Source organism: Cyrtonyx montezumae, unplaced genomic scaffold (genome assembly GCF_038088225.1).
Source record: "Cyrtonyx montezumae isolate F1298 unplaced genomic scaffold, pur_monq_1.0 scaffold_3, whole genome shotgun sequence".
NCBI lineage: Eukaryota > Metazoa > Chordata > Aves > Galliformes > Odontophoridae > Cyrtonyx > Cyrtonyx montezumae.
This window is the reverse complement of record NW_027072034.1, coordinates 87,045,855-87,070,473: the sequence shown is the minus strand read 5'-3', so window position 1 is coordinate 87,070,473 and position 24,619 is coordinate 87,045,855. Positions and strand designations below refer to the sequence as shown.

General features: G+C 39.5%; 1 protein-coding gene across 5 annotated transcripts; it reads right to left on the bottom strand.

The window, feature by feature from the left end:
- Nucleotides 1-24,498, bottom strand: STYK1 (serine/threonine/tyrosine kinase 1). 5 transcript variants are annotated; one of them, XM_065742257.1, is made up of 10 exons: nucleotides 23,963-24,498; nucleotides 7,319-7,428; nucleotides 6,242-6,388; nucleotides 4,485-4,733; nucleotides 4,057-4,238; nucleotides 2,322-2,405; nucleotides 1,857-2,065; nucleotides 1,575-1,615; nucleotides 1,194-1,290; nucleotides 1-522 (listed from the first exon to the last, which is right to left on the bottom strand). In XM_065742257.1, exons 2-10 carry the CDS (start codon nucleotides 7,383-7,385, stop codon nucleotides 318-320), a joined length of 1,281 nt encoding a protein of 426 aa, XP_065598329.1. In that variant the 5' UTR covers nucleotides 7,386-7,428; nucleotides 23,963-24,498; the 3' UTR covers nucleotides 1-317. The 5 variants fall into 5 exon arrangements, with proteins under 5 accessions (XP_065598329.1, XP_065598328.1, XP_065598331.1 ...); XM_065742256.1 differs by having other exon boundaries at nucleotides 7,319-7,423; XM_065742259.1 differs by having other exon boundaries at nucleotides 7,319-7,423; nucleotides 24,142-24,498.
- Between the last annotated feature and the right edge of the window lie 121 nt (nucleotides 24,499-24,619).

Genomic DNA, 24,619 nt, shown 5'->3' with positions numbered 1-24,619 from the left:
CCAGGACACTGAGGGGAGAAGTCTTCTGAATACTCAAATAATGCAGTTTAGTGGGAAAGAAAATTGGGTAGAAATTTCCAAAAACTCATATTTCTCATTACATTTTCTATAGGTTCCCATATCAATTTTGCTTCCAAATGATCACTATCAAAATGACATCACCAGGGTGATTTAAAAGTACTACTACTAGTAGTTCATTATTTCAAGTGTGGAGGAGAGATCTGAAATATATACATACACACCTCATTCTGTGTTTGCCAAGTGTCTTGAAAGGGCAATAAAGAGACATCTTCTTTACTAACACGAGAAAGAGTTCTTCAAAGTACAGTATAGTCACTCACTAGACTGTCCATTGAAACACCAGTGATATCAGCATAGAGTTCAGGCGCCAGTAGCCCAGGCACCTGAAGTACTCTCTGGTCATTGCTGGTCTTCATAGCTGTTTGTAGGCTCTTGATCAAGTCTGAGGGAGAAGGCCTGTCAGATGCATTCCACTGCCAACAGCACTTCATGATGCTGTACCTGTAAGATAAAGAAGTAGAGAAGAGCTGGGAATGAAAAATACCAACAAAAATTTTGCCACATCTACAGACCTCCTCTTTTTCTGCTTTATATGAAGTTATTTCAGCAAAACCTGTAACTACATAATAATGTGTGAGGAAAAATTCAGTTGTTTTCCAGGTTGTCATCTTTGAGTATGGGAAAAGAGGAAATGGTTTGACATATCCTTTTGAAACAGTAACTGGGTACCCTACCAATGAAAAAGACTCTGAATATAATTAATAATGGTAATAACAATTTTAAAAGTCTTCACGAAAAGAAACATAATGACTCATATCTTCCCTGTGGTTGCTTAGTTCATTTCAGAGAAAATTCATCACTTACAGGAGAATGATTACTCTGGAATAGTCCTGTACCTTGCAGAGAAACAGTGGTACAACAAAATTTAAGGGCAGAGAATAAAATAGAAATGAGAACAATTTTCAAAGCAGTTAAGAGTATCTGGTAGTCAAGGTTTCATGCAAGAGAATCCACTAAGAAGGCAGGTATGAGAACATAGCATCTCAACTGAGATGATACAGTTTTGTACAGTCTAGACTTAGAAATCTTCTTTAAGATACAGTTTTGCACACTGCATTCCCACATATCTCTGCAAATCTCTCTTTGAATTGTACATAATGCAAATGGCTTACATGGCTTGCTGGCAGCTGGAGGGCTGTTTCATAATGTTTCGTCTCTGCAGATATGGTAAGATGTCAGAAGGTGGTACCTCGGGATATGGTGGATCACCTGGAAGGTAAAGGGAAAAATAGCATAAAAGCTACAAGGTAAAGGTCACAGACAGAAGCTTCAGTATAAGAATGCCATCTCCGCCTAATAAAATCTGTTCTCTTGATCTTTCAGTTCACACTGATAGAAAACCTAAAAACAATTGTCATGACTTTGAATGTCAGAAAAAAACAGAATGGTTATTTAAATGCCTCAATTTTACATTCTTAAATCTAAGATTTTTGATCTTGTTAATTAGTTGCTAACTTCTGTATTTTTAAAATTTTTATACTACATCTTCTTACCTAATGTAATCATTTCATACAGTAGAATTCCAAAAGACCATCTGTAAGAAAAGCAAAGCTATGTTAAGTTTCTGTTCTAGCAAGCTAGCTAGCTTAAACACATACAAACTATTAAGTTACTTTCTACAGAAATGAGAAGGTATGAGCTGTAAAGTTAAGCACTGTGCTGAGAACAGGTAAGACCTGCTGTGAACTTCAGGACACGAAATTATTATAAATAAAGAAGTGAAAGAGACAGGTCTGACAGACAGATGAAATTCTAGTTCAAAAATAAAACCATACATGTCTGCCTTGATGCTAGGGGGGTTCTTTAGAAGCCGCTCTGGTGCTTGCCACTTTACTGGCACCCTTTCTGTGACTGAGCTGGCACCATATGTATGAGCTTCATAGGCCAGCCCAAAACCACAGAGCTTGGCAGTGAAGTTGTGCTGAAGTAGGACATTCCTGGCAGCAATGTCACCATGGAACAACTTCTTCTGCTCAAGGTAAGCCTAAAATGTTGGAAAAGAAAGAGGCTATGATCATTTTAAAAGTAATTCAAATTGGCAGAAATTTTTAATGAGTTTGCACCCACCCTCCACAGTACAGAACGGAGGTGTAGGCCCACCAAATCAATACAGCATATTTGGTTCAGTTTTAACAAAAGGTATCCTCAATGTCACAGTTAAGAAAATCTAGGCAATCATGTAGACTTATGTTAGAATCTAACAAGAAACAAATAAACTGAGCAAATCTGAGCAGACTTACCAGAGCTGCTGCAACTTGTTGTCCAACTTCATATACTTGCCTTTCAGTGAGGTCATAGGGGATACCATCCATTGTCATTACATCCTAGAGACAAAAGAACAGATCTTGGATTACAACTATAAGGTGCTGGAGAATGTATCTCCTTTTACTCAGAAAAATACTCATAAAATGAGTATTGCGTAATCATATGCTTCCCTGGCTAATTTCACAAATTAATTATAAATTGACTGAATAATAAGGGCATATGAATGGGTGATGTTCATGATAGACAGTATGCTGGGTAAGACAGTGACAGTTGAGACTGGTGGGGAAAGTGAATAATGGAAAAGAATTTAATAGGTTGGACAAAAACAAGCAGAATGACACTGGAGAATGACAATTCATACATATGAGTGGAAGAACAGTAACAAATTAGAAAAGCACACAAATGAATATCTGGGATGAGATTATCAGTCCATCTCTTACTCTCTTGCCTCTAATAGTGACCCTGGCTGGATACCCAAGTGAGAGAGAAAACAAAATAAGCATATGTTGCTTTTTCTAAGTAGTCTTCTGCCCCAACTTATCTTCAGTATAAAGACTTCCCAAAATGGTCAGGATTTCAACATGTTCAGTAACCTTCATAGTTATCTTCCGTGAATTTATTCAGTCTTGTCTTGAACCCATAAAATCTTCAGTATCCGCAGCACTCAGTGAAAAGGATTCCTATTAGTCTTATCCCCAGTTTGTGAAGAACTATCTCCACTTCTTTGCTTTGACCATGGCACTTGCTAGCCTTATTTGTTACCACCTTGTCTTTCTGCTGAACATGACAGAGAGCAATTTCTCGGTTTTCAGTATTTCAGATGCAGAAGAAAGACGAATTCATACAGAGACATAACAGTGTTTTGTTTCTATGCTTTTGTTACTAATCTCAAATATTTTTGGATTTGTTTTTTTGCTTGAGCTGACCTTTTCACGAGAGTATAAGTATTCACAAAATCAGTCCTATGATTTCACATCTCATCAGCAATAGGCTGATACAAAGCCATCATTATGTATGTGAAGTCAAGATTGCTTTTGTAAATGTGTTTATAGTTATTTTTACTTCTGCTGAATTTTATCTGTTTTTGCCCATTACTCAGTTTTGAAGGATTCTTCTGGAAACGCTCAAGATAAGACCTTGCTATTGTCATCCTCAAACATCATCAACTCACTTGAAACCCTTTTGCTAGGCTATTGACACATACAATGGAAAGCACCAGGCCCTGGTATACTTCCTAGCATGGGTGACTTCTCTCCAGTGCAAGTACTGACTTTTCTCACCTGACCACTGTTAGCTGTCCTTTGATCATTTAGTCATCATTCAAAGACCTTCTCCCTATCTTCATAACTACTCTGCTGCTCTAAAAGCTTTTAGAGTAGAACTTGCATTTAAAACTTTTGGGAAAAAAGTATATATCAGTGTATCACTTCTTCCAATGCCTGCTTAACACTTCAAAGAATTCCAGTGGCCTGCAAATTCAGACTTCTTACAAAATGTCAGCTTCTCCAAACTACAATACACCTATTCAGAAATGCACTGGTTCTATTCTGGTTTATAATTCCACAGAAATTCTTTGGGGATGGAAATGGTGAAGATTGATACAGATGAATGCACAAAGAGATGAAAAGAATCTTCTGTGACTTACACACAGATACATAGAAAAGCAATTTTAAGAAGATAGATATGTTATCATAACTTCTTTTGGCTTACCTTACGACATGTCCATAGAAACTTCAGCAGGTCACCAAGAGACACATCTTCCATTATCATATAAAGTGGGAATTGATCTATACAGCATCCAACCAGTTCAACCAGATTCTCGTGATAGCCAAGATTTTGATGGAATTGAATCCTTCCCAAGAAATCCTTTACTTCCTGGGGACTAACTAGGTCTGAAAGAATCAAAAAAAACCTCCGTCTACCACGATATGGAAGCAGCAAAGAACAGGACAATTAGCTTGAAATGATAGCAGTCTTCTTTGATACTACTACAATGCCACTTCAAGTGGACTAGTTAACATGCTAGCATGTTACTGAACACAGCTTGATCTTGCCCAGTAATGATTACAAAATTATGCCCAAGTTTGCGTCATTGACACAGATCTGTACCAAACTGGAATCCTGGCCATGTGTTTTACCTTGTAAGGCTTTCAATATGACACTCTTAGTCTTCCCTGAGTTCCCAGCTTCCAATTCTGCTCTGTAGATGCTCCCATAGCGGCCATGTTTTAGAATCTTCAGATTGCCTAGTGAGAGTTTCTCTCGTGGTATTTCCAGTTCTTTCAGAGTCAAGGATGCAGAATTTAGCAGGATCTCCATAGATATCTCACTCAGCTGCATATAGTGGTTCTCTTGTGAACTGGATCCCTCCTGGCTCTTGTTGCTCGCTGACAAAACCAAATACACGTGAAACATAAAAGCAGACAGATGAACTCTTGCATTAAGTGGCAATGTCAGTTATCAGTTATTCTATTACCTTCGATTTTTGCTCCACACTATTTTAGGATATCAGGACAAAGGAAAATAATACTATTGCAACTTACTTATCCCAGACCAGGAAGAGGTGAAAGTTTTTATCTCACTCTCTAATTAACAAAAAGGCAGAATGAGTTTTGAGATGTCTACTACATTTAACTATGCAAACTTTCTTTCTGGATAAGATACATTCGTAATTGATTCTCATGATGAAGAAACAGCCATTTTCTTTTATTACCAGCTACAATCATAGAATCACCAAGGTTGGAAAAGACCTCCAAGATCATCCAGTTCAACTGTCCACCAATCACCAATATTTCCCACTAAACCATGTCCTTCAGTACAACATGTAAACACCTCCACGGTCACTGACTCCATCACCTCCCTGGGCAGCCCATTTCAGTGCCTAACCACTCTTTTGGAGAAGTTTTTCCTAATGTGCAACCTGAATCTCCCCTGGCACAACTTGAGGCCAGTCCCTTAGTCCTATCACTAGTTACACAGGAGAAAAGGCTGACCTTCACCTCACCAGAACATCCTTTCAGGTAGCTGCAGAGAGTAATAAGGTATCCCCTAAGCATCCTCTTCTCCAAACTAAATAATCCCAGTTTCCTCAGTTGCTTGTGTTTCAGACCCCTCACCAGGGAGGTTGCCCTTCTCTGAACATGCTGCAGGGCCTCATTGACTTTCTTGTATTGAGGGGCTCAAAACTGAACAAAGTACTTGAGGTGTGGCCTCACCAGTGCTGAGTACAGAGGGATGATCACTTCCCTGCTCTTGCTGGCTACACTATTTCTGATACTGTAACTTATGAAAGAGACACAGAGGGTGCTTCCATCTATGCCTTATCTTGGTTTTCAATTACTTCCCTTAATGTAGGCTTTTTTTTTTCCTGTATAGAAAGTAAATCAGTTCAGAACTAGAGCTTCATTTCAACACAACAGCTTGCAGTAATGACAGTCCTTTCCCCTTCTCACCACTCCCTTTTCTATTTTCTGTTGTCCACACAGGAAATAGGATACACCATTTTAAGATGAAATTTTGTAAATGATGATAAATAAACAGGATAACGATGTGTGATATATATCCAGAAGACTTTCATTTGTAATTATCCCTGTTGCTTGCAGGAACATTCATGAAGGCTCTTATATAAACACACTTTACAACTCGCAAGTGATGTTATCACAATATGTTAATCCACCTACACAGTATACTAGTTTAGGTTTTCTCAGATCTCTCAGAACTATAGAATTTATTATTGTTAACAGAAGTTAAACAAATGAAGATTCTCTACTTTTCCTTACATTCTCTAGATGGATGAATGAGGCTTTGCAGAAACCCTACTGACTAACAGCTCAAGCTGTTGACTTAGGGCCACTGAAATCAAAACTCTCCTCAGTTTGCAAATGGTGATGTTTACCTTGTTGTTCAGATGATGATTCCTCCTGCTTTGTTCTTGTTCGCAAGCCTCGACAATGAAGCCAAAGGATCACAGTTAGCAGAATGACAAAAAAACCCACAAGGAGAGCTGGGACAACAATCACTTCAGTCTGATATTCACGCACAACTATAAGTAGATTAAGAAAATGGGAATTAAAGGAGCACTGCTCTGAAGGACTGTGTGCAGCATTGCCTAATGTGCACCAATTCTGTAAAACACAGCAGTGATAAACTGTTTAAGGTGTAAAGTGTAAGGTGTAAGGTGTGTGTGTGTGTGTGTATCCACCTTCTGCTTAGAATAGCAACTGAACGCTTTCTAGTGCTTCAACCCTGTTTCCCAAACCTTGCTTCTCAAAGGTGCTGAAAATTTTAAACTGCATGAAGCCACTAGGACTCCTGTACTTATTTAGATGCTTTATTCACTTACTTAGATGCCTTAGTACAGAGGGAAGAAACTTTAGTCATGAGTGTAAGTATCACCTACTACTGAAATGTAGCTGGCCCTGCCAGAGGGATACAAGGGATTTGAGAAGATTTGGCCATTGCTGTGCTATTGCAAATCTACACAACAGTGAAATTACAGGTTCATCTTCTTCCATTAAAAATATAGGGAGCAATTTAAAGAAAACAGGGTGCAATCACCTTCTTTGGAGTTTGACCAAAAGAGAGTGCCATTAATAAGGAGCTGCAGGTAACAAACTCTCTCATGTCCCCAGATTTGGATATGGTGATATTTTTGCATGGGACACTGCTTCATTTTCAAAGACAACATAAAGTGATAGAATCCAAATCTCACAAAATTGGTCCTTAGAAAATCAGAAGAGAATCTTTACTATGTTATGAGGTCTTAACCTTATTTTTATGTGTAATTCAAAGCAGAAATTCTCTAAGGTGGCTGTAAAGGCTGGGATCTTCACAGAAGTTGCTGCTGTTAAATCTTCTTTTGTGGTATGAGATGTAGGTGGAGAAGGGGAAAGATACTGACCCCTTCTCAGCAATGTTGGCCTTCCGGCTCAGCATTTGGAAAATATTGCCTAAAAGAATAATTGAACCTTACCACACAGCTTGTCATTGTTGTTGCATTCTAGTAGCATGCGTGTGAATCGTTTCACATCTCCTGCCATGTTCAATTACAAGCAAGCAGATCTCCAACTTCTGTCTTCTGCACTGACAAGAATATTAATAAAATGTGTCAGAAGGAAAGATGATTTATTAAATAATTAATTAGCAGAATATGGAGATTTCCACCCCTCCAGTTCAGAGGTAGCGTGAAGAAGAGGCACAGGGACTTTGAGGCTTACAGAATTAGAAGGAATATCCACTGTCAAATCCTATGAAACATAGATTGCAATAACAAATGAGAATTTAAGATGAAGCTTCTTCTACAGTACTACACAAATGCAGTGGAAATGCTTAGTCACAGTCTGAAACAGTGATTAAGCACCTGGTGGGAAGGCAGGGCCAAGCCAGGGGAAATCAGAGATCCCTGCCTACCAGAAGCCTTCCAAAGGTTTTTCTTCCTTAGTTTCTGTGTCCGCAGTGGCTGCATTTGGGCTTGTTTTTATTTGCTGCAGCCTAGGATTGTGCCACTCTGCTATTATTGCTGTACTTCAAATCACATTATAGCATTACAACAAGTAATTTGCTATCTCTAAGGTTGGCAAATGCACAAACATTCACAGTCATTAACTGTCATATTTAAAGAATATGAAAAATATGAATAAAAATATGAAAGTCATATTTAAAGAATCTGGCTCTTCCTAGACGTCAGAGTGGCTTGGCCTTTCATCTTTTGACCCACAACAATCAGAAGCATGAGTACAGAATGTCTGTCATTCTTGACTAGAGTACTTTTCACAGTTCCAACTATTGCTCCATAAATACAAGAAAAAAAGGCTTGTCATTAGGGCTCTCTAGTACTAACAGCTTTATATCGCCAGGTCTACAATTTATCTTAATTATAACACCTGGGACTCCTTCTACTGTCTACAAGAATGCATTTGCAGTTGAAAATCCAGAATCCATGCAAACATATGCATTTTCAGTGTAATTTCAGATGTCACTACACTAATCCCTTAGCACTTGCAATTATGCACATAGAAGACCTCCTGATTTTATATATATATATATTTGTCACAAGTACAACCTCACTCAGATAGGGCTAGACTCACTAATGCGTGACAATGAAATTGTGTTGTGCCAGCATTGCAGGCCAGCTGCAGAGCCTGCAAAACATATCCCTGAGGTAGAACTTTAGTTGTTCTGCACTACAGTGGGAGATGACCCCAGTAGAAATTTACTTTTCAGTACAAGCTGTTTTTTGTGTTTTTGTTTATTCTCTGGAGAACATATAAAAGTCTTAGAAGGTGCCACATTGCTACACTAAATATAATACCTTTAATGAGGACTGAAGTTACAAGATAGGAATAGGCTCTGTTGTGCTGCACTGATTTTTATAGAATTATAGAACCATTAGAGTGGGAAGGGACCTCTGAGGGCTGTCTAATCCAACTCCCCTGAAATGAACAGGGACACCACAGCCAGATCAGGTTGTCCAGGACCCTATCCAGCCTTGCCTTGAAAGCATCCAGGGATGGAGCATCAACCACAACACTAGGTAACCTATTCTAGTGCCTCACCACACACACTGGAAAATATTTTTTCATTATATCTAACCTAAATCTACCCTCCCTGAGCTTGAAACTGTTTCCCCTCATCGCTAACCCTGCTACAGTCTGTCCCTTCTTTCCTGTAGCTCCCCTTTAGATACTGAAAGGCTGCTATCATGTCACCTCAGAGCCTTCCCTTCACCAGGTTGCACAGCCTCAGCTCTCACCCTGTCCTAGTAGGAGAAGTATTCCATTCCTTGAACCATTTTTGTGGTCCTCCTTTGGATGCAATCCAGCAGGGCTGTGCCTTTCCTGTACTGAGGCATCCATTATCTGAATGCAGTTCTCCAGGTGAGGTCTCACCACCATCGAGTGGCATGATCACCTCCCTCGACCTGCTGGTCATGCATCTTTTGATGCATTCCAGGATATGGTTGGACTTCTGGGCTGTGAGGGCATATTCATCAGCAGAGAACCTGGACTATCATTTCTAAATTGTGAAATTCAGCGTTGTGAATGGTGATGACTGACAGAACGGCAAGACATAATTTAGCCATTGTTTCTCATAAACATTAAGACTTAAGACTTAGCATCCTTCCAAACAGTATAATCAGCAATGTTTCATGTCTTATTTTTCATAAGTAGTTCCTTTTTTTTTTTTTTTTTTCCAGCTGCAGGTTTAAGACAATTAAAGACAAATGCAAATAGTAATATGGGACGCTTGTTAATACTATCAAGGCTTTATAGATGTTGATGATAAAAAAACATTAGAGAGATTGATCTCATACTTAAAATTAAGTGGAAAATCTATTCTTTATAAATTAATCGGAAAATTTATTCTTTATCAATTCTACATGAGAGGTAGTAGTAGAAAGAATTGAATATACCTGCTTTTTAAGATATTGCAAAATGGATTTTTCCTTTGTTTCTTAAAACATTAGTTTTCACTGTGTAGCTACACAGTGAATTAAATCAATGATAATGAGATAACACCAAGTTTTTCAGGTACACTCTGAAAGCGAGCAGACTAAGTTAAAACTACCTAGGCTATAACGTATACAAACATAGCTACACACATACCACCATAAGAGGAACATTCCTAACTTTTTCGATTCTCAGACAGATGCACACAGTTTAAAAAAAGTAAAAAAGAAAAACAAAGAACACATATGAACAGACATGATTGCATCACAGGAAAACAAACTTTAGGACCATTTAGACAGCAATGACATTGTATAATCAAAGTCAGGCATGTCCAACTGTGGCCCTTAAAAATCTTGCAGCCTGGCACAGCTCACTGTGCTGCCTGCTGCCCTGAGTGTGCAGGGCAGAGGGCGGGTTGCACTGTGAGCTGCACTGGGCTGCATGCCCTGCCAGAGTACCCAGCCTACCCTGGGCACGCAACTGTGACTCAGCACCGACCAAACATTCTGGGCTATTAACCCTATCTGGGCTGAAACCAAGGCATGGGAAGTGTGCAACGCTAACTCAAATTATGGCAAATAATTGTGTGCATTTCGATACACTGACAACACAGTCCTGTGAACAGCAAAAAAAATGCAGCTGTGCTTTTCATTTTGATATAAGAATTTGAGAACAGGTTTCAAGATTGCAAAAAAAAAAAAAAAGCACCCATTCTTTTGTTTATTTGTGACTTTATTTTCAGCCAACATACATACATTGCTTGTGGATTTTCAAATGGAATGTCTAGAGTTGCAATTAAAAAACTGACCACGCCTCTTCGAAACAAGCTATAGCCATGTTGTTAAGTTTGCTAATGCTCACTGGTGGATAGCCTTGTAGTTCGTTTCAGTAAAGGGAACATCCTGTGTCTTTGTACTAAGTAGATAACGGAGTTCTACTTTGTGAAAGCAAGTATTGTGCAATCAAGGCAAAGAGCTAAATGAGCAGTGAAAACTGAGGAAGACTACTGACTTCCTCCAGAGACCCCTGGACCACCAACACAAAAAGACTGAGCATATGCAAGGAGGTGGAACCCTGTGTTAATGATTTTTGGGGAAGAATTTAATATATGTGTGATGCCCAGGAAAATCTTTGCATTTTTAACATAAGTAATGTATATAAGCTGATTACATTACAGGTAACCATGACAGGTGGAGCTTATCACTCATGCATCCAGTGCCAAAAATAAAGAATGTCTGCTTTCTAACATCAAACTGAGTCTTAGAGAGTTTTCTGATCAGACAATTTACAACATCTTTACCAGACTTTTATCAGTTCTATCTTACCAGAGAGAAATACTTCTTGTTCACAATCACGTCATATTCATGTCATCACTTTTTGGTGTCATGTACAATTGTGAACAACTCTTTTCAAGGTTGAAGCACAGGAAAAATAAAATTTTATCAACTGTCTCTGATGAATACTTTGAGAGTTCACTAAGAATTGCAACCACTGCTATTGAACCAGACAAATACATTCATTCCGCAAAAACAGGGTCAAATATCCCTCTCGTTTTACTGTTTTGTTGCTCTCCTTTTTCGTTTTAATTAGAAATACTTAGAATTAAAATGTTTTGTTACTCTTATACATTAACTATTTTATATTTGATGAAGGCTGATCCAAAAGGAATACTTCAATATTATTATGTTGACCTAAGCTGTCAGAAGTGGATGTTGGTAGTATGGCAGTGAGGATTGAACCTTCTCACCAACATTCAATTAAATTTTGTTGCAATGTGAGAAACGGCAGCAGAGGGGCAGTTTAACAAAATGCTGTCTGACATGGACATGTGTATGAAGCAAAGGTGTGTCACATGGAAAAAATGGTACCCACTGACATTTACTGATGCTTACTGAATGTTTATGGAGACCAAACTGTGGATGTGAGACAGTAAGGTGGTGGGTGGTGCACTTCAGTGATGGCAGCAATGACATCAGGGCACCCCTGCTGGTGCAGATTTTTATGAGTGCAGCATGCAGGCTCTAGTTCACTGCTGTCAAAAATACAGAGCTAATGGAGGTGAGTGTGTTGAAAAATAGTGTTTTGTAGCTGAGAATTTGCTCTACAAAATGGTGTTACTGTGCTCTCTGTATCTGTTGTAGTTTCCATGGAAATAAACAGGAGACATTATTTTCAATGTGACCTACATACATGAAGCCCAAGACAATTTCTCTTCACTCAATGCAGTCCAAGCATGACAAAAGGTCTGATGGTTTAGAGCCACACCAATGTTACTAATGGAAAAGTGAAAGTAGACAAGTCCATGTACATTCTATCCTCTTCCAAAACTCATAGGAAAAGAAAATAACATTTAATTAGATATTTATGAAAAGTGTTTCAGAGCTACTTTCTAGATAAAGAACAAGAATTCTCAAACTTAGCTCCTTCTGTAGCTTCCTGGTCAAACATCAACAACATTGCGGTTCCTGAATTGTCATTCTGAGTTAGCATTCTTGTGGACTGCTCTGCTAACTCAGAAATAAATAGTTATCACCTAACACTTTTTTTTTCAATATATCTGTAAGTTAACCATGGATTTTATGTGGAACTAACTTTTTTTTTTTTTTAATTTACAGATGTGTGCTCAACCCAGAGTAGAAAGCATATTGGCAGTGCTCAGATATTTGTTTTACAATAAGAAGATAGCTTTTCAGTATCAAGAAAGGATAAAGGAGAGAAAAATACCTCTACAGGTTCAAAATTTAGACATCATTGGAAGTGCAATCTTCTTGTCTATGTCTTATGTTGTGACAGAAGCACTGCTGTCTCGACCTGGTGAGCATATCCTATATTATTTCAGTGTAGAATTTCCACTGTGTAATTACAAGTAAACATCAACTTAGTTATCCCACTGTTTGCTTTTTTTTTTTAATTACTTTTTTGAACATATTGAAATTCACTTCTTGAAATTCTTGGATATTAATTTATCTTGTTTACTTCCAAAAATATATTTGCTTTAACAAACTGCTTTCCTTGCCTGAGCCTATCTCAACTTTTTCTGATTTCCTACTCCTTCAGTTAAAACTCATATTTTTTGTTGTTTACTCCAATTCTGGATTTTTTTATTTTTCAGGCATGCACTTTTTTCATCAAATCCTCTGTTGTGCTGCAGCACATCAACGTGACTTAACAGCTTAGAAAGGAAATATAAAAATAAAACATAGTAGGTAAAAAAGCACAATATTAGGCCACTCTTCTTTCAAAATGCCAAAGATCAAGGTAACAGTGATATGCTCTTGTGCAGTTTCATGCTGTGAAAACCTCCTGAAAGATGCCTTCCCTGTCATATATTGACCAGAATGTAACTTAGCTTTCCAAGACTGTTTCTAAGCACAAGAGAACAACAAAAATTTGAAATAAACTTTGAAAAAAAATCTGAAGAATTAAAATTAAAAAAATAAAAATTAAAAAAAAATTGAAATAACTTCACAACAGAGGCTGCAAAGTTCTTTGCAAAAGACTTTTGAAAAGGGACCTACCTGTTTCCCTGATCGGGGGAACAGAGGGGACCCTCTCAGGGCTCAGAGTGCGAGAACAGGTTTTTCACTGAACAGATATGGTGAGATGTCGGAGTTTTTGCTGTGGCAAAGATACAGTAGATTACAAGGCAACGTTCAATTTATTGTTAACAATGCTGAGATACAACATGGTTCCATATGGACTGTAAAAACAATGGTAGTCTAGCCTTTCTTTGACTAACACCTGAACCCAAAGCCCCACGTCCAAGCTAAATTTATATCCAGGAGTGTTGCAGCTAGAAATAGCAGAAGCAACTGCACTTGAACTGTAAGAGATATATGGCAAAACCTTAGCAGAAGCTATCCTACAGTCAGTACTGTCTGCAAAGTGGTACTAGGAGGCTACTGAATAAACTGTGTATGGAGCAGTTCCACAGCTATTCCTTTGCTGATTGTGCGAAGTGCGTTAGCTCCCATATCTGGTTCATACCAACTGCTTACTTCTGCACTGTGAATATCTGACAACATGATGAACACTGGTGAAAAAAGTGGTGTTTGGTTTTCAGTCATGGTTCATCAAGCCGTTCTGCCACACTGGTAATTTAAATAAAGTATAATGAGCTCAGGAATAAGTAGCTAAAAGATGTCAGTTGTTGGGTCTGTATAAACTGGTTCAGTGTCCCAGTAATTAATACAGATAAGGTATTGTGAATGAAGCCAAGCTGAATTAAGGGTTCACCACTACCAAATCAGTCAAGGATATATTTTCTTTCTGCTCTTTTCCCACGTTGTCTTGCTTCCAGCAGTGCAACTAGTCACATGGAAAAATGATTCAAACCACTACGCCAGCACAAATACTATTTACCACAGTAGTTTTCTGTCATTTGTCACCAAGCAATATGACACGTGCCAACACAGGTTTGAGGAAGTGGCTGGAGCATACATCCAGCAGCAGACACAGAAAAAATGGATCTCCCACTACCCAGGATGATGAACAGCTTATTTGCTAAAAGCTATATTGTAATACTATTCCCTGGGTCAGAACTGAGTCACAGGCACATTTTTTCCTATTCTCTGTCATTCATTTTCAAGTCCATACTGTCCATATAGTGCTAACACAAACACATTGCATGTATCATGAGATAAAAGGTAGGTAAAGAACATCTGAGTAATTACTTCAGTCTAGCATACTACCTGACTGATAAAACACAAAATAAATCCTTTAATCATGATACCTCCTATTTAATTTCTTGCAGCAGCAGAACCATAATCTCATGCTTTTTCAGTCACCACTTTTGTACTGCTTTTATTATTTTATTTCTTTTATATGACCTTTGAACGTGGCTTAGACAGACATGATATGCAGACGCAGTGCTTAGGCAAAAGAGAGGGGAGCTACTAGAAAATGGCAGACTCCAAAAGGGTAGTGAAACCACAGCACCTGGGCTGGTAGTTGTGGACACTGAATGAGAGAGTGGAAGAAGAATATCACTATGGAAAAGCAAACAGTGAAATACATTTCTTCCCTGTATCAATGACTATTTTACCTAGCAGTAGCAGCCAAAACAAATAAAAAACTAACTGACTGGTCTCAAATATCTTCTGATGCCAGAAGAATACATCTATGGTTTTGCACCTGTTAAGAGTGCGTGTGCTGTCCCTTCTGCTTTCAGAAGACTTCAGTGACAATTTCTCCAGTAGCAGATTGTGGTAACTTTATAAGTCCCCCCTGGCCCACTGAGCCATCTCATCTTCCACCTTAGAGCACCCCTGAGCTGCTTAGTCTGAGCAGCATCTCTAGCTGTTTAGAATGGGAAACTCTGACTGGTCAGATCAATTCTTAACATACCAAGAACACCCCACCACTGTCCTGAACAGAGATTACCAATAATATTCTGCAGCTTGCTATACTTGCTTTGATAATTCCTCAGCTATAAAGATTCAGTATTCAACTCCCTTTTGCACCAGCTGACAGCTGTAATGTTCTATAAGAAGACAGACAGTCTTTTAAAAAATCACATACAGTGACTCAATATTTTCACTTGGTCCAAAATAAGAAGCAGTGAACATCAATGAACATCAAACCTAGGCTAGCTGCTAATGAAACATAATAAGAAGTGAAAGAAAATTAGGACAGAAACTCTTGAAGAGCTAAACCATGGGGAAAACAGCAAATAATGTAATCCATGCTGCAAGCTTAGCAGTGAGAGCAAACCTGACTCCTTTTCGAAGGAGAATTAAAAAGAAGCAAAGTCAGCAGTCCCTATAGCACTGAGAAATGTGAGTGAAGAGTACTCTGCACTGCTGTGCTAACAAGAAAGATTAGTTCAAACTGGCAGCACATCAGTGGAGACATGCAAAATTTCAGGGTGATAAGTTTTGCTTAAACTTAGATAATTTCACAAAAAAAAAAAATTATTTGTGCAACCTGAGAAAATTCTGACAACAGAACTGCAAAATAGCTCAGAAACTGAATGGTAATGCAGATAAAAATATTTTTTCTGATGCATACCACATTGTGACAGCAAAAGCTGAGTCAGGACAGAAGAAAAGCTAAGGGTTTTTAAGAGGAATGCAGCTCTATGTACACGTTGTAAAAAAAAAACTGCTGATAAAAATTCAGCATGTAATGCTGCTGCATAATGGCTTATGAAACACAATTTGTATCTGCTTTTATAGTTGCACAGTCATATCAAAACTTAGCTGAGGTTGTGAACCCAACTTCACAAGTTCCTTACTTTTGGATTATTCTTGGTGCATTTGACAGTGATCTTGTTTATAATTTAATCAATAGCATATGCATACACACACAGAGATGAAAACACAAAAGCACACAGAAACAGATAGATTATTTAGCATCCTTACAATCATGTAACGATGAAGGAAATCAAAAGCTAATTTATTCTGAATCGATGCCTTGGCACATACTATTTAATCAAGTACTGAACGTATTTATACAGACCAGCATCACATCACCAGCAAACCAAGGTTAATTTTAAATTGAACTTATTTCCTTCATTATTTTCACCCTGTTCAAAATGTGCCTGGGAGTTATTTCATTAAACTAAGCTGCATATAGGGAGATCTCAATATCTGTTTTCTTTTTTTTTCCAAACCGTGATACCATTATGATCACAGAAATGAATTACTATATAAGTAACTTCTATAGAATCAGTAAGTACGCATGCAGATATATATACATACATACAAAGGCATATGGACTTTATGGTGCAGTTATATCCTAGTTTGGCAACATTAATTTCAATAAAAGCCTTTCAAATATTTAATTACTCATTAGCTAATCTTCCAGCAGTGTTTTCTCTCACTTACCTGAAATACACCACTTCTCTTGCCCTGCGGTACTCTGTTCCTGAAGCTTGCAAACTGCTGCTTCCCTGTTTGTCTGAGGCCACTCCTGATAATACAGAGGGTTACCACGTGCTGTTGTAATTCTTATGACTAAGTTCCTTCTCACTGATTTCTCTGCTCCAGACCTGCCCAGCTTCAGTTCTTTACTCCCCAGGTTCCTTTCAGTTTTCTCCCCAGCAAGATGGCAAGTCTAACGCGTGAGGTGACAGGTAGGCACAAACCCATGAATCGGGTCTACCTGGCTGGCACAAAACTGTATGGCTGATGAGAGCAGAGCAAGACAAAGACTCCCTGGATGGCGAACTGAAGTGTAATTTGAAAGAAAGACAAACAGCAGATCAAGAGGGATAGGCTAACATAACAAATGGAAACCATGTTTTTCATATTAATTTTTCATGTTTAGAAAAAAAAAAAAAAAAAGGGGGTTATGAGAACAGAAACTGGTATAAAATCCCTGAGATGCTGAAAAAGCTTTCTAGCAGGAACATGACATGATAGAGAACATGCAAATGAGCAAAGGGAGAAGACATTAATAAAAAACATGACAGAACAGACAATAGCAATGCAGGTTTTTCTTACATCCATCCTCGTCCCTTGTATCCCTCCTGCTCAGGCTGTCCATTGCATTCTGCCTTCATTTTTCAGCTCTGCCATCAGTGCTTCCCTTTCCCTGTCCTCCCAGTAGCAAAGCCTGTAGCTCCCTACGCAGCTCTGTCATAGATTCACACTTACAAAGCCTCTTCAAATATGTCCGGAGCTCCCTAACAAGACCTGTCAATATTCTTGAACTCAGCCTTCGATGCTGTCCTGTTAGTATGCCCCTGAGGACACTGCTCAGCTCTGCTAATGCTCTCAATCCTGAATCATTTGTGAGGTGTATCCTCAGTGTATTTCATTTCATCAGCATTTCTGCCCTGCAGACTTTCTTTCAGCCAACCAGGGTACTGGAGTCCCAGCTGTTTGATTGGAGGCTGCCCATATCAGCTCCAACACTGCCTTTGCCTATCTCTGAAAAATCTCATGTTTCAGATGCCTGACTCCTGGTTAAATGAGCCTCTACACGATTATTTGCTTCCTTATATCACACAAGTGGGAAGCAGTTGTATTACAAGGGGAAACAACATGAGACCTAACACTGAGAGACAAAGTTCATTTTACAGTCAATAGTATGCCACAGAGAACGTGAATGTGATAGGATCTCTACCCCCTCCTTGAGCAAACCTGACCTATTCATTCTACTTGGGTGCTGTGGACATTACTTCATTTAGGGAAGATCTGAGTTGAGGCACAGGCAATAGCACTGCATACTGAAACACAATAGATAATTTACCTGCAAGAACAAGCACATATCAATACATCTGCAAAGCAGAACATCCCGAGCTTCTCTCCGGTATTATTCTTCCATCTGGTATTTACTGTCTAAGTGTGCAAAACGGTGTGCAATTGCTTCACCTCTCCGAAGGCTGGCAGAAGTGAGTTGAACAGTATTAGTGAAATAGTTGAGTGATGTGGAGTTCTATCCCTTGAAAAGCCAGAAGAGAGATCTAGACCACACATGTCCAACCTGTGGCCCTTCTCCTGCACGTGGCCCAGTCCAGCTCACGGTGCAGCTTGCTCCCTGCCCCGCGCCATCATGGTGGAGGCTAATCCCCACCTGTGCGTGGTCTGGCCTGGCTCTGGGTGAGCACCCATCTCTTAACAACATCCAAACACTGGTGTGCAACAGCCACTGTCTGGGCTGAAACCAGGGCATGGGGAAGGTGGAGAACAGGGCTGACTCCTTCTCTTGAACCTGATACACACTCAGCCAAATTAAAACCCACGTGCGTTATGCAGCACATACACTTCATGCACAAACATTATGGCAATATGCTTAATTCGAAAGGAAATTCTGTCTGTTTTCAAAGATTACTATTTGAAGAGATAATGTGCAGAATATCAAGGAATGCTTCATAAAGACAAAACAGTGCAACTGAAAAAGTCTATCATCTCAACAAAAACTCTTGTAACAAAAGTCACAACTCAAATGGACCCTGTTGTAAAAGCTAGTGATGTGGTAGCAAATCTGAATGCAAAAAATATCAAAACCATTTACTGACAATGAGCTTATTAACATACGAAAAGCATGGCAGATACAATGCATCCTTATAAAAAAGCAGATTTTTTCTGAAAATCAGCTTGTCTCAATGGACTACAGCCTGACAAATTGAAGAAATAGGAAACTCGATTAAAAGAAATTTGGAGAGCAAAGCTGGCAATTTCAAATTTTATGCTTTAGTGACACATGGAAGCTCTGATGCTACTGAAATGGATCAGGCTGCCGTTTTCGATAGAGGCACTGATCATAAATGTCACTGAATAAATGATTTCTTTGCTGCCATTAAAAGACGCAATCAAATCTCATGATTTGTATGAAGCAGTAAAAATTACATTAAAACAGTAAAAATTACATTAAAACAGTAAAAATTACATTAAAACTTTAACCTTTGTCAACATATCTGGTACAGCTACTGACGGTGCCCCGCTGACAACTGCTGTAAAAGGGGGACTTATAAAAGTTACTGGAAGGTGATGCAGTTGCTGTCAGCTGCTCACGTCTGATGAAATACAGCTGCATCGTTCATCAAGAATATTTACATGCAAAGCTTTAAAAATTGATAAAGTCATGATAATCATCATCATAGCTGTGAGTTTCATGATGGCCAAGGGATTGAATCATTGCCAGTTCCAGGAGTTCCTTAGAGGTATGGATGCTGATTATGGGGACAGCTTTTGCTTTTCTGAAGGAAGGTGGGTGAGTTGGGGTTAAATGCTAAAATGACTTTTTGATTTGTGAAATAAAATCAGATCGGTTCTGGAATCAGAAGGAAAAGTTGTACCAGAACATGGAAATTAAAAATGGCTCACAGACTTAGGTAGTGTTTTTGATGGGTTTGACCACTCCTTTAAGTGAGTTAAACATCCAGCTTTGAGGTGAAAATAAACTTATCTGTGCTCTATTTCAAATCCTAACAGCATTCAAAATGGAACCTGAACTATGGCAAGCTCAGATTATGGCAAATGACATTGTGCATTTTGATAACGCTGGCTAAATGTGGTCCTGTGAACAGCAAAAAATATGTGGCTTTGCTTTCCAATTTGTTAAGGGAATCTGAACATAGCTTTCAAAACTGCAAAAAACAAACAAACAAACAAACAAAAATCAAATTTTTCGTTTATTTGAGATTCCAGTTTCAGTCAATGTAAGTATATTATCTGCAAATTTTCAAGTAGAATGTATACAGTTGTAATCAGGTATTCAATTAAAAAAATTAATCATGTCTCTTCACCGGATTTTGTGAGACCTGTTACCAGAGAAAAATAGAGATCAAAACTCTCTGACAAGCACCTTGAGAGCTCACTAAGCGTTGCAACCACTTTCATTGAACCAGACACTGCTGTATTATTTTCACAAAAACAAGGTCCAATATCTCACTAGTTTAATTTTTCTGTTGCTCTCCTTTTTTAATGTTTTAATGAAAAATATTTTAAAAAAATCACAGAATTGTAGTGGTTGAAAGGGACCTCTAGAGATCGAGTCCAGTCCCCCTGCCAAAGCATCTCCCTAGCCCAGGTTGCACAGGTAGGCATCCAGGTGGGTCTTCAATGTCTCCAGAGAAGGAGATTCCACCACCCCTCTGGGCAGCCTGTGCCAGTGCTCTGTCACTCTCACTGTGAAGAACTTTTCACATACATTCTTGCAGAATTTCCTATGCTCCAGTTTGTGGCCATTTCCCTGCATCCTATCACCATATACTGGCTGAGAAGAGTCCAGCCTCACCCCTTTACCTCCCGTTCCTTAGATATTTATAGAAGTTGATCAGATCCCCCCTGAGTATTCTTTTTTCAAGGCTGAACTGACCCAGGTTGCTCAGCCTTTCCTCATAAGGGAGGTGTTTCAGGCTCTTTTCATCTCTGTAGCCCTTCACTGGACTTTTTCCAGAAGATCCCTGCCTTTTTTGTACCGGGGAGCCCAGAACTGGACACAATACTCCAGGTGATGCCTCACCAGGGCAGAGTGGAGGGGGAGGATCATCTACCTTGACCTGCTGGCCACACTCTTAATGCGCCCTAGGATCCCATCCCATTGGCCTTCTTGGACACCAGGGCACACTGCTGCTCATGGCCAGCCTGCTGTCCATCAGGACACCCATGTCCCTCTCCTCAGAACTCCTCTCCAACAGGTCATCCCCCAGCCTGTACCAGAGCATGAAGTAATAACAACAAAATAAGTTTTGTTCCTTAAATATATTAGCTATATTATGTATTTTCTATGCAAAAAAATGACATGTAAGGGGTTAATATTCAAGGTATGCATACGGAAAAGCAGCAATCCCCACTGCTTTTTGTTTCCTTTTTGTTTCCGTAGCTAATCTTTCTGCTCTACTCCCAGTCAGACTGGTTGGAGAAGATATTTAAACAGTTCAGAGTTCAAGTCACAGATCAGTCTTCCTCACTGGTCCATAAACCCTTTCTCCTGTTTATTTAAGGGAGAGCAGACATTTACTGTCATGTTTCATCTTGTTAAAAGCAAACTTCTGCTACAAGTTCTTCATTCTGTCTGTGCACATCCACAAGAACAGCTTCTGTTTGAATTTTCATATGAAAGGATCCTCTTACTTAATCTCGTTGTGTTATTCATTTTTGCTGCAGTAATTTAGAAACAATGGGGACTCCAACTCACTTTCACATCCTAATATAAGATTTAAAAATATGGCGCATAGATGTTAGACTGTGACAGATCTTTTGATCAAACTAAGCTCACAGAGGCTGAAAGGCTGAGAGGTTCAGTAATCGTTCACTCTATCCCTGAGCACAGTGAGAATCAGAACAAATTCTAGATGTGAAAAAAATATTCCCATCGTTATTCCAAGTCACTTCCGCTTCAGGAGCTCTGCCTCTCGTGATGACGAGATATTCTGACTTAAGAATAATTAACTTACCTATGTAATATTCAGATTTATCCTGAAAACAGTAGTTCTACTGTGATTTTCAATTAACTCCTGCTGTTTTTGTTACTTAAAATTTCTGTATGAGCAAAGACTAGGAGAAGGCAGCACTGCCTGAAGACAGAGGAAAAAAAGTTTTCCCATAAACAACTGAAGGATTATGCAGCAATCCTCTCCAACCAGCTGATAGTCAATAATTCAGCCAGCACATCCTCTAGTTAGGGTGAGGTACATCTAATAATAGTTTTTTCCACTCACCAAAGTAGACTTCGTCTTTTCCAACTGTCTTCTTGAGTCTGAATGGAAATTTCCTTTGCAGTTTTACGCAGACACTGCCCGGCTGATCAGCCTTCTCTACTCACATCAGATGCTTGGAAAGGATTTCTAAGACTGCTTAGATGGTATAAGTACATAAATTCAGTGGACTACAGTAGTGTTTTCCCCTTTTCCTTCTGTGGCAGATCTTCTAGGCTCAGAGGATGGGATTCATATGATAAAGATGAAAAACTAAATTAAGAGCATAGCAGCTGTAGACTCTCTACACAGTTAATATAAGGTCATAGACACTTTTGTAAAGCAATCTAAGTACTAAAATCATCTCTCCCTCTTTGGCAAGTATAAAGGGTAGCCTAGCTCCTGATTTGCCAAATTGTCTTTGTCAAATATTTTATGACGACTTACATATGGGCTATATTCTGTTGTTTTCCTCTTCTTCAAAGAAATAACTTCCCAAAGAGAGAGCTCTTTGGCATCCCAAAATCAGTATTTATTAATGCTTACCCCAGGACTCCAGGGTCAACTGTAGATGCAGCATGTAATAATTGCATTTCCATTAGCTTTTGTAGTTTCTGGGTATTACGGACCTTAGGAACTAGGTTTCTGAGCACAGTATGTATGCATATTCTTCTGTTAATCTAAGCTTTTCTCTTTACACTATGTTTTTTCTGTCAAACATATAAACTTTCCTCTTAAGTCCCTGGGTTTTGCCACTGCATTTTCATATTGTTCACATTTCCAAGTGAGAATACAACAGTTCCTCTTGGCAAAACTTAGAAGCTGTTGAACATATTTAACTTAAACACCCAGTATAAGTATTGAATAAATTGCACCACTTCACACAAAAATTAGTAGAGGAGCCATCCCTCCTCCAGAAAGGTTGCCCTTACTAGAACAAGAAAGTACACATCACAGAAGTTTTATGTAACACTGTTACATAAAAATATGTTCAAGAATTATTCCTTTTAATAATGAACTTTTGACCTGTAATTCACCTTCTACCACATCATTGTGACCTAAAGAACAGTCAAGAAGAACGACAAATAAACCAGACATGCTGAAACTGAATGTTTTCCTGTCTGTCAATGTCAATGCAAATGGATTTTTGTCTATATAGTACTATGCACTAACAAGGTGGCTAGATCGGAATTACATGCATACTCTAGCAACACACCATGTTTGTTGCCCATACTTCCACAGAGTAAGAAAGCAATATTAAATTGCAACAGCACCAGAGCAAGTACGATTTTCCTGACAACATACAAATGCACACATTTACAGCAGGAGGCAGAATCTAGGAGACTGCTCAGTGGCAGAGAGTTCAGGAGATGGGGTGCAAGAAAACATCAAAATGGTTGAGCCACTTCAAACAAGGGGTCCATTAATGAGCACTGTGCCTCAGACAGCTGGCAGTGGGACTGCTTAGGGAAACTAAAGCTCAGAACAACATAACATGGTATTTCTCACAACGCTTTCCATTGCTTCCAGCAACCTATGACACAAGAATTTATGTAGCCAAATATTAGCTTCTTTCATATGCCTTGAAGGATTCTGAATACTCTCAACCCCTTGCAAAATGTTACCAACACAATAAATGGTGATAAACTCCAGAGTTTTCATGTAACTTGTGCTTATTTTTGTACAAGGATGGATTGCAAACTTCAGACTAGCTACCTATTGTGCACAGTTGGCAGTGAAATGAGCGGTGGTAACAAGAGATGAATGCAAGTTTCACACATAATTAAAACACTAACATATTTAAAAACAGGAGTAGTTTAAGGTTTGGATACTAGCAAAAACAGATAGTAAGGCTTGGATACCAATTGAGAATGGGGCACGATCTGGGCTGTAAGCCATGCAAAGGGACCTGACCCTCAGTTCCTAGACATCACTTAATGCCTATTATCAACAAATTGGACAAACTTTGTCTTGTTTCTCAGACAATATAAAATTTCTTGCCCTTCTTTGCCTAGCCTTGCAAACACCTTTTCCAGTAATTGTTTATAACGACAAAGACCATGATAATGGGCAGGTGTACCTCTGTAGGAAAGAAAGCAGATGCAGCCAACTTCTACAGTCCGTGCTTGAGGCATCACTTGGCCCTTATTTTCAGATCTCCCACGGCAACAGCTCCTCTGAAGGACGCCAGCATCGGGAGGTGTCGCGGGGGTAGGGCTGTAGGAACTGGGGAACCGCAGAGCGGTAAGGGGGGATTACCTCCTGCTCTCCGGCCTCCTGGAGTACTTATGTTTTGTGGCAGGCCGGGGACGAGGCACCACGCAGCAAGCAGTGGGCCAGGCCTGCCCCGCAGGCCATGGCCTGGGAGCACCGCAGTGGTGCCCGCTCTGCCGTAGCCGAGCACCGGCCGCGACCGCGCTGGAAGGAAGGCTGGGCGGACACGACACTGATGGAACCGGCAAGCCCACTCCTGCCGCGGAGCCGGAGCACACCCGGCTGGCTACACCGCCACTTCCAGCCCCGCGTCCTTCCCCTTCCTTTCCCACGGCCGCCTAACTGCTTGTCGAAAGTGGTTGTTGCCGTGAAACAGAAGATTAACCGAGGCCGTGAGTTCGGGGGCAGAACAGGCACGAGCAGACAGGGAAAGACACAACAGCATTTTTTCGTGTCCCGTTCCCGCCCGCCCCTATTGCTACACGCAGGAGGGAAGCGCGCTTCATACCTGAGCTCACAGGGT

Excerpts from the sequence above, each read along its gene's own strand:
- STYK1 (XM_065742257.1), bottom strand. The coding sequence starts at position 7,385 with ATGGCAGGAGATGTGAAACGATTCACACGCATGCTACTAGAATGCAAC. Across the intron at positions 1,616-1,856 it reads CCTAGCATCAAGGCAGACAT|ATGGTCTTTTGGAATTCTAC; the intron begins GTATGGTTTTAT and ends CTTTTCTTACAG. Across the intron at positions 1,291-1,574 it reads GTATGAAATGATTACATTAG|GTGATCCACCATATCCCGAG; the intron begins GTAAGAAGATGT and ends TTTACCTTCCAG.